The sequence below is a fragment of the Priapulus caudatus genome, unplaced genomic scaffold, assembly GCF_000485595.1.
Source record: "Priapulus caudatus unplaced genomic scaffold, Priapulus_caudatus-5.0.1 Scaffold210, whole genome shotgun sequence".
In the NCBI taxonomy this organism is placed as follows: domain Eukaryota; kingdom Metazoa; phylum Priapulida; class Priapulimorpha; order Priapulimorphida; family Priapulidae; genus Priapulus; species Priapulus caudatus.
In genome coordinates, this window is record NW_014577271.1 from 65,379 (window position 1) to 81,530 (window position 16,152).

The following is a 16,152-nucleotide window of genomic DNA, read 5'->3' on the forward strand; positions in this document are numbered from 1 at the left end:
TTTTATTATCATCATATACATAGCAGTGCTCGAAATAAGCGTTGTCCGGTTGTCCGAGACAACCAGAATTTGCGCCGGACAACCTAACCAGTCTGAGACATTGTCCGGTGGACAACCAAGAAACACTATACCTAACCCTAACACTAACTCTAAACCAAAGATCTCTAAACCGACTCGGCTATCTTATAGACGCGCGGTACCCAATTAATCTATGGTGTATAACCTTTTGCTTTCAATATTTTGCATCTGAACTGACAATCAATCCCAACCAATTGGTGTAGGCTAGCTGGCACAATAATGTTCAGTTTCATACTTCAAATCCGAGTGTTTTCTAGCTCATCAAGAAATCTCAATCGTGAATTAAATCGTGAATAATATAAAAATATGGGACCAGCTGCTATTTCCAACACTGGTATATGTCAGGTTTTCTAATTTATGAGAGGTGAACTCGATTTGGAACCAGCAAACCAGCAAGTTTCTAAAATTTTCTGGGGGAGGACCCCCATACCCCCCCTATGCCTGTTTTTCACCCCTCCCTCCTTGGAATCCTAGACCCGCCACTGAACAATTACATATCTTGGGAGCAGAGAACAATGAACAAAAATGTCGCCTTTTCGCATGGATTGCAGAGCTGAGAGGTAGAGGAGCCGAGCCGTAGGGTGTGGAGAAGGAGGCGGAGGAGCCAGTAAAATATTAAGTCATCCACTATTTTGCGCAGTTCGCTGTTTTTGGTCCCCCTTATTAAAAAATCCTGGCTACGCCACTGTTTTTGTTTTATGATCATATTATTATGTGATTGAAAATAGGAGATTTGGGGATATTTTTTGGGACAACCAGAAATTGTTGCGGACAACCCGATTTGATGCCGGGGTTGTCCGCAGGACAACCACATTTTTTTTCTTATTTCGAGCACTGCATAGTGGTAAAACAATATGTTAGCCTCCATGTCACGGAATTTACTGCCATTTATTTCATAGATATAACAACAGACATGACTTCATTTACTCCAAAATATATTCGATAATATGCCGCATTTTAAATGCAGAAATATACTTGGTCTAATATATAGGTGGTCATACTTTGTAAGTATGATGCTAACTAGTGCAGGACAGAGGGTTAGGTAAAACTGAGAATTTATCGCACCTGTCTTATAATTTACTAGCATTGTCCAGCGGTTCGAGGATATTGGCGAACAATGCCTGTAAAGTCGTTTAGGATGTTACCATAGTCATACCGGTGCATTGCTATTGCTAGCAGTAGAAGTCTGATGACCTTACATCCATGGACGATTCTTAGCAAAATGGCACTAGTTATTATATTATTGTAATTTGTAAATTTCTGTGTAAAAAACTATATTTTAAAAGTATAATCACTACTTACTTAATAATAGGGTTAGCTATTCTTGGCTTTTTGAGTTGACAATGAGTGGCTATGAACAATGTTTCCACCACAATTATTAACCATTTTAAGTTGAATTTAAGTTGAATTTTATTTAAATGGAAAAAATGGCATGGTTCACACTTTACCTTGTTCATCTACTATGAACATTTAATATAGTCATAATGTCAAGTTACATGTGTTGGCACTTTATTGCGTGAAAAGTTTTGGTACTTACATTTCTTCTTTCTTTGTTGTTGTATTATCTTGTGCACAAACATTGTTAGAATCAATATAATGGCAAATTGCATAATCAGTCCATTATTTGGCCTGATATTTTTGGAACTATTTGCAGAGTTTTTTCGGGTTTGGTTCTGGAGCAGACATCGATATCATACTCGATGGCGCTGATTCCCGCAAGCAGGCAGAGATCAAAACAGAGGAAGGCAGGAAAGAGAAACATTCCCTGTACTACGATGGGGAGTCTGTCTCAGGAAAGGTATTTATGTTTCAGAACTTTAGTGTTGGTTATCTGTTAGTGTTGGTGCCTGTGTTTGCAGTGATTGTCAAGTATAATAATTTTGGCTTAGTTTTTTGGAATAACTACAACATAATGTTCTATCATAAGAAAGTTTACAGTGTAAGTATACTAAAAGTAAGTTCTCATTCATATCAATGCTGACAAAATGGATGTTTTCATACCAGGAGGATTCTTCCCATTTCTCTTGGGGAATTTTCATTAGGCTAGACAATGCGTTACTGATGACAGTGGTGTTCTAAGTTGTTCTGTTGCCCTTACGTTTGTGGTGGTGGGGATGGCATTCAAGGGCTTCTCTCCCAGAAATGTGGACTGAAAAGGGAAACTTCATCACAGGACAGCACAATTGCATGGTGTCATTGGCAGTGACAAAAATGTGTGATTTTAAAAATTGACATTGTTTAATAACAACACTGAATGTCCGATAAGAGAAACATATCATATTCTACTTTTTAGCTCATCTGACATAGTCAGATGCAGCTTGTAGAATCGCATGATCGTCCGTCCGTCCGTGCGTCCGTCCGGTCGTCCGTCCGTCCGTCCGTCCGTCCGTCAACAGTTGGGCACAAATCTTAACCGCTCGACGTACGGTCACGATATTCGGCACATCGGGGGGGATCGTCAAAACGAGTTGGGATGTCGAAGCTGGGGGTCAAAGGTCAAAGTTCAAGAGGTGTAAAAGAAGGGGGAACATTCACTCCTTAACTTAAGGTATAGGGAGGAAATGCAGAATTGCGGCACAAATCTAAATGGCTCGACCTAGGCTCGTGATAGTCGGTGTATAGCATCATGGTAGGAAAAGCCATCACTGTGCCGAAATTGGAGGTCACAGGTCAAAGGTCAATGGGGCACAGGGCAGAGGTTTTCTGAGGACATGGTCTGACGGCAGCGATTGAAAAAACTTTTTTGTTTCAGCGTGACCTAGCATTTTTATGGCTTTATTGAAAGCGACCATGAAATGTCCCTTCTGCTGACATGCGAAGAGTAAGTGTCGGATAACTTTTGACCCTCAAGAGGAGGGTTAAACATGGATTTGTTCACTGTCAACAAAGGACTGAACTTGCTTTTGGCTATTATTAGAGCTCATACCTGTGTCAATGTGAGGCTAGCAGTTGGCACAGTTTAATTGCAAAGGCAAATGTTTGTTGAACCAGAGGTTTACGCTCCTTAAATCATATGATTTTCTAAAGCAGTCTGTCTAATAGCACCCTGCCATTAGCCTGAAGGCTGAAATGATGAATCAGTGAATGCTCACGAGGCAAAAACACAGGGCAGCCATGGCTGGCACGCTTCTTATCATAATTTTGCTGCCAACCTGCAATGCACCCTGTTAACTCACAGCTGGCAACTGCCTGAATATACTTACTTGGATTTTAGCTGTACCATACTGGTACGATTTTCAGGAAGCGATGCCATCTTTGATTATTGATTTACACTTGCACGCGCCATCTCGCGGCAACTATAGGCCTAGTTTAAAATTAGATTTTATATTCTCATGTAACTTTGTTAAACGAATAAATAATAACTAGTACCATATTATAATATATTAATATTTACTTTTCATCTTGAATCTTAACATATATCATGTAGCTATGGCCGTGCGTATCCATTTATCCAGTTGTCTGGCGAACATAAGCTGTTACCATAGAAATATTAGAGACACTATATATTATGATTTCTATGACTGTTACACTCAGGGGGCATAGGAAGAAAGCATTATTAAGGGGCAGTAAAAGGCATCATCGCTGGGTTTTAATTTTTTTAATTATAATTAAGAGAGAGAGAAAGTCTAAGATAAAGAGAGAGAGAGTAGTAAATTGAGACGGGGACAGGAAAACTGTGATACGGTGTGTATGCGAGCAGGAAACGGGGTACATTAGTCGTGGCAGAATGTGCAAGGGGATTGCGGAGGTGGAGGCAGGGGGAGGGAGGTCGAAGGTAGGGGGAGGGAGATGGGAGGTAAGGGGGAAGTGAGAGGCAAGAGGAAGCTGAAGTGGGCAGGCAGTGGGAGGAGAGGTGGACGCAGTTGGGAGGGAGGTGGGAGAGAAGGACTCCCCGCCCCCTCTAATTAAACTGGAGATCCATGCTCATATGTTGAAATCTTTTTATAGATAGATATAAAATAGATAGCTGTGAATCTATGACACAAATTCGAAGTGAAGGCAAGTATCATTTAATAAAATAAAACCAAAATCGCATTGGGGGGGAGATAGTGAGCGTGTCCCTAACAATGATGTGGTACGCAACTGCGTATCTGCATATCTGCGCCTAACAAATGTGTCACTACGCACGACTGAAGTTTATAACCGTAAGCAACAGACCAGATGAGGCTCAGCGCTCTGCGGCTCTTGTTATGCTATATAAGTATATTCTGTGATAATTCTGAAAAATTTCATCTTCCTGATATTCCAGAATATTGTCTTCTTTAATAGAAAGAAGGATTGGCAACATATATTTTACTATTATAATTTCAGTTAGATCATGATAACCCTTACCATTTAAGCCAGGGAATTCTTGAATTGAATAGTAAGTTAGCTGTAACTATAATGACATTTCAGTGATTAGTTCCTGATCGGACAAGTGCAAAATAGATTCGTAAAAGCGCAACTTTGCCAATACAGTCGTGGAGTACAGTAAAAGACCCGCGCGTATAAGAACATAGATTTTTCCAAGTTAGCCTCAACATGTTCTTTATATAAATGGTGCTTACTGAAAATTAGGCTCAAAAGGTTCTTAAATAGTTCTTAATTTGTTTCTACTTTCTAATATGTACTAGCTGTGAAACGCCGCGCTACGCGCGGGCTTAGTGACTGTGATGCATGTGTTACCAGTACAGTACAGTAAAACCCGCGTATAAGAACATAGATTTTTCCAAGTTAGCCTCAACATGTTCTTATAATAAAATGGTGCTTACTGAAAAATTAGGCTCAAAAGGTTCTTTAAATAGGTTCTTAATTGTTTCTTACTTTTAATATGTACTAGCTGAAACCCGCGCTACGCGCGCCTTAGTGACTGTGATGCATGTGTTACCAGTACAGTAGTGTTATGTGTAAGGTGTTAATGGAAACAGGCTGAATGTGTTATGGTTATGCAATTTTTGACCGCATTTTCAGCCTGAGTGTTCTTAATCGACGTGGTCTTTTATGCGGGTTTTTACTGTATATGTTAAATAATGCAGTACTGTGTCTCAATAACAATGCCAGGTGCTGGCATTGTTATTGTTGAGCATTGGCATTGGCATTGCAATTGGCATTGCATTGGCATTGTTATTGCATCGATATTGTTGAGCTCGTCTTTTTTATTTTACCTGTGTTTCTTTTTAAGTCTTCATACTGCATGGAAAATTAAGAACTACTTTAAAATCTTAGCCTAAAACAGGTTCTTATGTAAAGGGGTCTAAATGGGAAATTTTAGCCTAACATGTTCTTTAAATCTATGTTCTTATATGCGGGTTTTTACTGTAGTGTTATGTGTATAAGGTGTTATATGGAGAGTTTAGTTGTTGCCACATGTTATTTTTTTTATATAAGAACAATTTTTATTTTTCAGGCTGAATGTGTTATGTATATGCAATTTTTTGACCGCATTTCAGCCTGAGTGTTCTTAATCGACGTGTTCTTTTTATGCGGGTTTTACTGTATATGTAAATAATGCAGTACTGTGTCTCAATAACAATGCCAGGGTCTGCTGGCATTGTTATTGTTGAGCATTGGCATTGGCTAATGGCATTGGCATTGTTATTGCATCGATATTGTTGAGCTCGTCTTTTTATTTTACCTGTGTTTCTTTTTAAGTCTTCATCTGCATGGAAAATTAAGACACTACTTTAAAATCTTAGCCTAAACAGGTTCTTATGTAAAAGGGCGTCTTAAGATGCGGAAATTTTAGCTTAAAACATGTTTTAGCCTAACATGTTCTTAAAATCTATGTTCTTATACGCGGGTTTTTACTGTATCGTTGCAGTGCTCATGATTGTTGATCATTGTTGTTTGTGTAAAAGGATGGCTGATAAAGAGATGTAGGCAATATATAAGCATATACTGTTTTTTTGCAGTAAGTATTTAGATTTACTGTCATGTTCTAGACCAATGGTTCTAAACCTTTTTTGAGTCATGGACCCCTTTGAGAATCTGATGAAAGCTACGGACCCCTCCCCAGAAAAATGCACATAAGCACATAAACACAAAATTCTGCCTGCAATGAGGTTCACAGACCCTCTGAAGCCCATCCTCGGACCCCCAAAGGGATCCGTGGACCACAGGTTAAGAACCCCTGTTCTAGACTACTGTTCCTCTTTAATGAAATTCGTGAACAACAGATTCAGAAATAAGATGAACCCAACATTTACCCAGGCATGCAATGAATCTTACACAAATGAATGTCAAGTTTAAGCATGGTAGTGGGATAAACTTTGTTGTTGGAAATGATCTTAGAGGGGTATTACACCTTAGAATTTTAGGGTATATTATCAGGAGGTATATTATCAGGAGGTATTATCAGGAGGTATATTATCAGGTATATTATCTTCTATTATCTACTCCTGATATTATGATAGTAAGTGTGTAAATAATGGTATATACGTACAAATTTCTATAATTATGCATTCACATTTTATAAAACAACACTGAGTTTTAAAATCTTTATTTTTGGCTGCTGACATGACACCCCGCGATTGTGCTGCCACATTGACGAAATTGTGCGTTGTCCAATTTATTTTGCATGTTACAGACCGAGGACTAATCACAAAAATGTGCAGTTATATTTATATATCTAACTGCTATTTAACTGAACGTTGTATTTTTTTTGATAAATTCGTTCATATTATAAGTGAAACCAAGCTAGTTGTTTATAAGATATTGCAATACGTCTCCTCTTAAATTAATAAATAAGAAACACCCTCGGTATGTAGCCTGTGTTGTTGCCGAAAAGTTGTGATGCGCAAGTAAATAACAACTGAAAGTAGATGCGCTAGTAGTGACGCCAGCGTCGTTGTAAGCAATGATATAGCTGTTAGTTTTAAAACATTAAAAAAAACTATTCCTAATGAATATTGGACATTGAAATTTGTATATAGCATAAAGTAAACCTATTTTAACAGAAAATATGCAAGGAATCTAGGGTCCTGTGTCCCTTTTTAAAAATACAGTTTTGACGCCTTTGAATTCCAAGTTTTCTGAGAGAGGGCCCCTTAAAGTGGATAAACCTCGCAACAAAAAGCCTACATACACCTACTATACTGTGAGCATACTTGCAGTATGCAAACATCACGATATGTTCTTATTGAGCCAGAAATGTGCTCTGAACATTGGGATTTTCAGAAGAGCCAACAGTAGGCCTAAGCTAGCACGCAAATAGTTCCTGGAACGAAAACTATATATTTGTCTCCTGATTGCATAAGTAATGTAGATAACATATATGATTTAAACGAATTTCACAATTTCGTACTGAGTAAACAGCGAACAGTAAAGTATAACATGTGATATCATAGAAAAGAACTGTTAATGCAGCACAACGTTCGCTCGGCTGTGTACCGGATGTGTAAACACTGTAAACATCCTGTGGTGCTACTTTCGTAACTTTTGTTTAGATTTTATGAAGAATGTTGTGAAAGTAGCAATACAAATAAGTTGTAGTGAATTTTTACAACATGGACGAGCTCACAGTAGGTACATCTATGCATTTTGCTGCGAGAACATGCCGTTTTAAGCCCCACGAAAATTTGTCGAAAACGCATTTGTACTGAATCCCTTACCACACCACCGATGTCAGTAACGTAGAGCGGCTGTCTGAATTAAAACTTAAACTCCTGTCAGAAACCCTGGATTTTAAGTCCATGAATTCTTATTCATTTGTAATGGTGTGCCAACTGTTATATATATCAGATACTGACTGAATTCTCGGTTTTATTGTAATTATGCTTTCATTTCTGACCAGAATACTTGAGTGCCGAGAACTGTAAAAGGAGTGCGGTACCTCCTCCCCAATTAAGCTCACCCCACAAACCATCCTTTGTGTCCCATGATTTATCGTGTTTTTTATACGAAAGGTCAGTTGTTCTTCATTAAATTGAATAGTCAGCTAAAATGGAATGTGCACTTTTTCTAGGTGAATGTCACGATGAAAAAGCCTGGCACGAAACTTGAACACCAGGGTGTGAAAATCGAATTTATTGGTCAAATAGGTAAGATATATATTCGGGACCTCCTCGTTGACTCAATCAAAGCACAAGAAGTGTAATGTTTAGTGAACTTCTGATTTATATATGATTTGCTATAGGAAATTCAATAAAACGTATCAAATCTACTAAAAATCTACTTTGTATCCCTACCGAAGAATTTTCACCATTTTCGCACTTTGTTCACCTTCTTTCCACAGATATATGATCGGTTGACAGACATGTTTGTATTAATTTGTGTAATTTATGACAGGAATTTCCCATTCTTGCATAACTAATAATTTCAGTGATCCCTGCTTTATCGGTACAAGGAAGGGTTAGACTGAGGATTATGTGTAGTTGTATATTTTGTTGTCTAGTGATCTGTTACCATCAGCGCTCTTGCTGTCTGTTAGTGTTAGCTGTTAGGGTTCAGCATTGCTCATTGTGTATATATCTGTATTGTGCATCGTTGCAACACTAACACATCATCACTTTCATCAAAATGTGCAGCGATTGAAATTTATTTGTTGCCTTGTTGTTGATGGTTACATGCCACTTGTTTCTTGCAAGACGCTGTCCCTAAATTTTGTTAATGGTAACTTGCGTAAATGGTAAAATTTAAAAGTAATAGAGACATGCATGGTACCGGTCTAAAACCACTTCTGTCACTGAATGAGATGCAATTTTGTGTGTGGGACCATTTACAAGGCAATAGTCATGACATTAAAGAATGCGGCTGCATTCTTTGCCATTTTACATACTATATCAGCACAGACTAATGGTAATTTTTATACTTGAGTAATCAGTAATATCGCTGCTAATAGGCAAGACCTAATTAATCTACATGTTTTTGTGTTTCTGTTTATTTGAGAGGTAATGATAGAATGGTGGGTTTGTTGCTTTGCAAACAAACGTTTGGCAATCTCTACTTAAAATGAAGATCTATCCCTGCAGACCATTATCTAATCATCTAATCCAGTTTTCCAAATATGTTTCTAGTTGTTTGTAAACAACTTAGCATATACATTTCGAGCATTTCGCATGCTATATTTTCTCAAGCAAGCTTGAAAACTTCTCGCTGATAATCTAGTTTATATTTATAGATATGTTTTTTATTGTTTAGATGTTGTGGCCACGATTTCCTGCAATAGAATATGCACCTGTGTACCGGCATAACTGTATGTGTGTAGATGTGTGTTTCGAGAGCCACTCATCCCTGCACCGTTAACATCATAACAATGGTCTTGTTTGGTCCCAGAATTATAAATGATTGACTAGCATGATGTAGTGATTGTGATATAATAATATCTGCGTAAAACATGGAGACTGGTGAGGACTTGGATAGTATTAAAACAATTTGCCCATCTGCTTCAATGTTTAATATTCATTATAGTTTGTTATGGTCCTATTCTTAGAGCTGTACTATGACAGAGGAAACCACCATGAGTTCTCATCGATAGTGAAAGAACTAGCACGGCCAGGAGAATTAATGCAGAATGCAACATACTCATTTGAATTTGTTCAAGTAGAAAAGCCATATGAGTCGTACACTGGAGCGAATGTCAAGTTAAGGTAAGGAGAAACTGCTTTGCTTTGCTTATAAAGTTACTGCGTAGAATGTGCAGAATGTATTTGCGTAGAATGTTACTGCTTTGCTTAGAAAGTAGAATGGCTTTTCGTGTGCTTGCGTTCCTCTCATTCTGCATTCATTCTGTGTGATGAATTAGCTTTTCTGTGCTTACATAGCATGAAACATGTTTTTTTATTTATAAAAGCAACAAAAAATATAGAAAAGAACCCTCAAGTTAGATGCAAGTAAAACAATTTAATTATAATTGATAACTAGTAAATAATTCATTCTAAATTCAACACACCTGAGATCAAAGTAACGGGTTGCATGCAAATGGATAGAAACCAAATTGATGAAAGTAAAATTCCAAATGCAGTTCTAAGTTGTTTGTATCATGAAGTAGGAAGACATACTTTCCATATATTTCTTGAACTTTTTATAAAATGTTATTGAAGAACAATAAGCTAGGGTAATGTATCAAAAATCTAATTGCATTTGAGGTTATTGCTAAAGAATATCTAATAGTGAATAACCAAATTTGGCAAATAAATTTAATGGAAACCACACATGTATTCAATCAAGACTACATTTACTGTTTGATCAAACAGGCCAGAAGTTGCATAAACCTGATGGGTTACCTAATACCTGTATGGTGCACCTATTGTAGCTATGTAATGCCATATGCAGTATCTATAGCTCTTAGTCTAGCTCTGCGGATTTCAATTAGACATTTCTTAGTAACCAGCAGTGATATTGGACAAACTAATACGCGTTTGGCTATTTAAGGTAATGTACTTATTAACTACACAAGGTGCCAGTTACTCTAGCATTCGTCAACATTGCATAATCAATGGCCATATAATATTATTCCTTTAATATTCGGTGTATAGTGTGATGGGCAGGAAACCCATCACCAGTGCGAAATTGGATGTCACAGGTCAAAGGGCAGTGGGGGAAAGGTCAGATATCAGACATTTTCTGAGGACATGGCCTAATAGACAGAGTGAAAAACTTTTTTGTTTCAGCGCTCACCTACCATTTTTATCACTTTATTGAAAGGACCATGAAATGTGCTTTCCACTGACGTGCAAAGAGTAAGTGTCTGATAACCTTTTGACCCTGAAGAGGAGGGTTAAACATGGATTCCTGAACTGCCTCAATGATGTCACAGTGTTCTCATATTCATGGCACATCCATAATCTAGAAAGCCAATAAGCCTGGATAGCCGAACGCCTACACCGCAGGCGTCACGGCTCAAAGGTTGTTGGATCGAATTCCATCAGATTTTTTATTATTTACCTGTTTTCTGTATTTTTCTATCTCTATTCATTTAACTATTTTTTTTTCCAATTAACGCAAATATTTACATTATTTATTTAAGCAATTTAATAACAACAAATAACTTTTACAACAATTAATTTTTTTTTAATGGGGTTAGGGTTAGGTTCACAATGCACCATAAAACAGAGTTTCAGGCACTCGATTTGTATCAACCAATGGGATCTGGGAGGTATGCAGAATGCAGAAGGTTGCTGAAATGATGTGTACGCAACTGCGTATCTGCATATCTGCACCTAACAAAGGTGTCACTACGCACGACTTAAATGTTACATTTATAACCGTTGCAACAGACCTCAGATGAGCCCAGACGCTCTGCGGCTCTTGTTTATCACACATCTTAGTCATTAGAAAGTAATCTTATCAAATAAAAACAAATCACATTGAAAACTTAATGAATTCACAGAAGTGCAGATGAAAATTGTGTAGTAAAATTGTACAGCAAGTAACTGTAGAATAGCCCATATGTCTTAAGTGTGCAAGGGGAAGGAAGATTTAGCTAAAAAAAATAGTGGATGTAAAGGAAGAAGTGGAGTGGAGTGGAGTGGAGTGGAGTGGAGAGGAGAGGAGATTTTAATTGTGTGGGGAATGCAGTGTGGAAATCTCTGCATGTTCATTACTAAACAATAATTATGTACCCTTTTTTCTTGTCTTAAAATGTATATATACATCTTTCTGTATTCTGCTGCAGGTACTTTCTCCGAGTAACGCTAGTGAAGCGCATCAGTGATTTAGTGAAAGAGAGGGATATCATAGTTCACACGCTATCTACATACCCAGAAATGAACAATAGTATCAAAATGGAGGTGGGAATAGAGGAAAGTCTGCATATCGAATTTGAATACAACAAATCCAAGTAAGTTATTTTGTTATTTAATTCATGAGCTTAATTGTCATCCACATGGTTGAGCGTATGGAAAGTGACTATTGTCTTCACTCTGAATCATTCATTAACTTTGAGTGTTGAACTAGCATTGAGGCAATTGTGGCACAAGACTTAACTATGATCTATACCCTTTACATTAGAGATATAGGGTTCATTGGGTCAATGAGCTGCTGCATTCTCAGTGTCAAAAATCAAGGTCATGGGTCAAGAAGCAGTGTTTTATGTGACACTTTGCCAATAATTTAAGTCGTGCTTTCACAGACCCAGTTGGACCCCACTGGAACAGTTGTATCTGTTGTGTTAAAAAATGTGTAAAAATAAATTACCATGGGTACTCTAGATTTCAAGGAGCACTGTTTATGGCACCTGTCAAAATTTGAAATGGTTGCTTACGCACTGTATAGAAATGTCACCTGTCTAAAAGAAAATTGGTGTTTTATTTGAGTGACCACTATCTACAGGGTCACACTGTAGGTAGTTTTTCCTCACTGCTAAATTAATTTGCCTTACTTCTCATATAATAAGGATATGTTTGGTAACATTTAACTAATTGTGTTTCTGGACAGATACCACTTGAAGGACGTCATTGTGGGAAAGATTTACTTTCTTCTCGTGCGAATTAAAATCAAGCACATGGAATTGGCTATTATAAAGCGTGAAACTACAGGCTCAGGTACACTCCATTTATATACTTATAGTATATCATGTTTAAAGAAAGTTTATAGTTTACTTATATAACATTTCCCAGAGATTTGCTGGAAAGCTGTCTAATTAATTACAGCCTGACCTAGTTTGTATTTTGGCTGCCAGCTCACGAATCTGCGCAGAATGCATGTCTCTAAAAATATTGTTTGAGAGCCTTGAGTCATATCTGACAGAAATGACCATTTGTTTGGTGGCTATTTTTGGAAAGAGTATTTTATAGAGAAGGGGAGCTCGGTTAGAGAAGGAAGGAAGGTGGGTGTAGGGGGTTAAGAAGAAAAGAATACAGGATTTCTTTATTTTCACATGTACACCTATTTTACAAAAGGCCACCTCATAATCTGTACGATTGGAATTTGACACCCACTCTCAATATGCAATACACTTGTATACACTAGTTTGGAACCCAATCTGGGTGACTTTTGTGACGAAAATGTGATATGTTCATGTTTTAGGAGAAAATAGAGGGTCGTAAATGCTACTAAAAGAATGCAGTAGTAGAACAATGCATTTTAACAGGAGAATATAATTAACATAGTGTGAAAGCCTGCTGCAATGAAAACTGTAATTATACAATGTTAGTTGATGAAAACTGTACGGAATACGAGAGTTACATAACGAAACAGAAAGTAACATGAGGAAAGGTAAGATACGATAACCGTAACATAAGTGAGGTTATCAAAAATTAGGATGACATTCTTAAGTACATTAACCATGAAGGTGTGTGATTCAAAGGACTTCATGGGAAAATCGTAAGCTGAAGAACATGTTACTGGATAGATGAAAATATTAGAAATGCTACTTCAGTGAATACAGTATTAGTGCAGCCATTTTGTATAGGAGAACATAATTATCATAGTGTAAATAAGTCCTATAATAAAGATGGTAATTGTACAATGTTCTATAAAGAGAAATTTGTAGAATGCAGCGGTTAACATATATAAGGAAACTGAACGTAACGTAAAGAAATGTAACATAAGTAAGGTTGTCAGTATCTTAGCAGAACAGGTATAACATGAAATAGTAGTACAATTATGACAGTAATTGTCAAATCATAGAATAGAACTCCGTTTAATGAAAAACATAAACGTAATAGCATCACCGTAACCTAGCTATACGGTATCATGTATTGGAGCACTAATCGTGTTATTGCTGAATCATTTTGCACCAAGGCCATTTTCGCTTTTTATGGAATTTTAAGTTTACCGGCCGGATCGGTCGTGTGGGGAAGAGTTTCTGTTAAGTGATTTTGTTACAATGTTATGGCATGCATCTGACGATTGACAATTTTAATGACGTTGATGTTATGATGCATGACATGCTTTTCTGTGGCATAAGTGATGACAGTGTTCAGCACAAATTGCTGATCGACTCTATAAAAACTTAAATTTAAAAGATTAAAAACGAATTTGTCTTTACATGTCTTAAAATCTTGTTCTTCAATGCAGGTCCAAACACATTCAATGATAATGAGACGATAGCGAAGTATGAAATTATGGATGGAGCACCGGTGCGTGGAGAGTCTATCCCCATTCGTCTCTTTCTTAGTGGCTATGACCTTACTCCTACGATGAGAGATATCAACAAGAAGTTCTCTGTCAAATACTATTTGAACCTCGTTCTTGTTGATGAAGAGGAGAGACGATATTTCAAGCAGCAGGTTCGTTAATTTTAATATCCCATCGTAGGGCATTTCTTTGCAGGTTGCGCTGTGACACAATGTACTGTTAGATATAATCGGATGCTTGGGTGTGCATTTAAGGGTGAAAATTACATGCTTGAATCTTTTGTAGGTTGATGTTGAATTTTAGTAGTGTATGGTGACATATGGCATTAAGTTTGTTATTGGATTATTTGCAGTATTAATTTTCAGATTGAGAACCTTGTGTTAGTCCCATATATCATGGTCAGAAAATTGGGAGTATAAGTGTAGTTAAAATTATTTAATGTAATAAGTATTTAAACCAATCTTCATTAAATGTCAAAACAATGGAATTTCCAAGAGAACTATTTTTAACAACAGTGGCATTAATTAATTAAAGTAAATTGTTTTAATGAAAAATCTATTTACATAATCCATCGGTAACATATTAACAACTGGTCTAGTTGTCTTTGTCAAGCTAGGTGACATTAATGGAGCTAGTCACTAGATGGCAGGAGGTGAAAATAGCCACATATATATTCAACTGGTGTTGGTAGTGGCCTCCAGGTCCGTTTGGCTGATCCTTGGCTTAAGAATCTGGACATGGAAGGCTCTCTTATGGGTACACACTACACAGATAAAAGCTTTCATCCAAATTTGCAAATAGTGTTGACCGCATGAACAAAAATGATGGGATATGCGACCTGTTCCTTATCTGCAAAAATCTAAAGTGCAGGACCGATCTTCCCGGGTGCTGACAAAAACCGTTTGCATTTCCAGCTTGTCACCTGCTGCCATCTGATGACGGCTCAAGTCAAACTACATTCTTGATGTCATGCTTGATAAAGTCAATACAACCAGTTTTTCGAAACCATTGCTAACAGATTAAATAATTATATGTATCATAAAATAAGTTTAATCTCACTTTATTCTGAAATCTAATAAAATTATTGCAGGATTACTCATCTTACATTGCTTTGGCGTTTTATGCAGGAAATTGTTTTATGGAGAAAGGGGGAAAAGGTACGCAGACAGATCCAGCAGCCTGCCTCAGTACCCAGCACGATCTCCAATGTTGCCTCACCAGAAGAAACTTCTCCTACAGCCAACGATGTTGAAAAGTGACCAGTCTTCTACTATAGGTAGAGTGACTACCATCTTTAACCACACGGGCCTTGCGTTTACGAGTCTGACCATCTCCTTCAGGAATAGCATTTACGATGACTCCCATTGGCCACTCGTTCATGAGAACATTCTGATCTTACAACAGAATCGTATCACTGGCATTGGGACAATCGTTTTTGTTATCTGTGTCTGCTCTGCAATGTGTGAACGTTCTCTTGTCTTCGTCGATGCCAAAATGCGTCTGCCAAGATTATTTTATTAAAGAATGTTACTCCAAGATTGCAGCTCATTTTCAGTTTTAGTGGTAATAAATCATACTGCACCTACAGTATTGGAGCATTGCCCAATTTATTTATCCTTGGTCTCTATTAATAAAAGTAGGTGTCTGGTGAAGGAATTGTGTAGGCATATACTATTGTTATGACAAGTATGATATTATCTATACAAATTATAGACAATGAAATACTTCACATCTTGTATGTGTTTACAGCGTCACTTGCATTAATAATCTGTTGTTTTGTTTACAGAAACACATGGCAATCCATCATATGCACCTGCTGCAGTGGTGAAGCTAAAGTCATGTAAATTGTGAAATATTAGTGCAAGAGAAAGTGATGTGCACATGCACGTTCACACATATGGACACACGCACATGCGTGTGCATGCCCACATGCACTCATCCACACAGAGACAAACATGGACATGCACACGCACGCATACATCCACACAGAGACAAACATGGACATGCACACGCACGCATACATCCACACAGAGACAAACATGGACATGCACATGTACGCACACATCCACACAGAGA

At 37.4% G+C, this 16,152-nt stretch overlaps 1 protein-coding gene across 1 annotated transcript in view; it reads left to right on the forward strand.

Moving 5' to 3' along the window:
* LOC106807374 (vacuolar protein sorting-associated protein 26B-like) overlaps positions 1 to 16,152 on the forward strand; it is a 21,065-nt gene extending 4,913 nt beyond the window's left edge. Inside the window, exons 2-9 of the mRNA XM_014809690.1 lie at positions 1,733 to 1,876; positions 8,021 to 8,096; positions 9,488 to 9,644; positions 11,672 to 11,836; positions 12,433 to 12,539; positions 14,017 to 14,228; positions 15,204 to 15,352; positions 15,863 to 16,152. Of these exons, the coding sequence (XP_014665176.1) occupies positions 1,733 to 1,876; positions 8,021 to 8,096; positions 9,488 to 9,644; positions 11,672 to 11,836; positions 12,433 to 12,539; positions 14,017 to 14,228; positions 15,204 to 15,335 (993 nt within the window). The 3' untranslated portion in view covers positions 15,336 to 15,352; positions 15,863 to 16,152. The remainder of the gene's footprint in view (positions 1 to 1,732; positions 1,877 to 8,020; positions 8,097 to 9,487; positions 9,645 to 11,671; positions 11,837 to 12,432; positions 12,540 to 14,016; positions 14,229 to 15,203; positions 15,353 to 15,862) is intronic.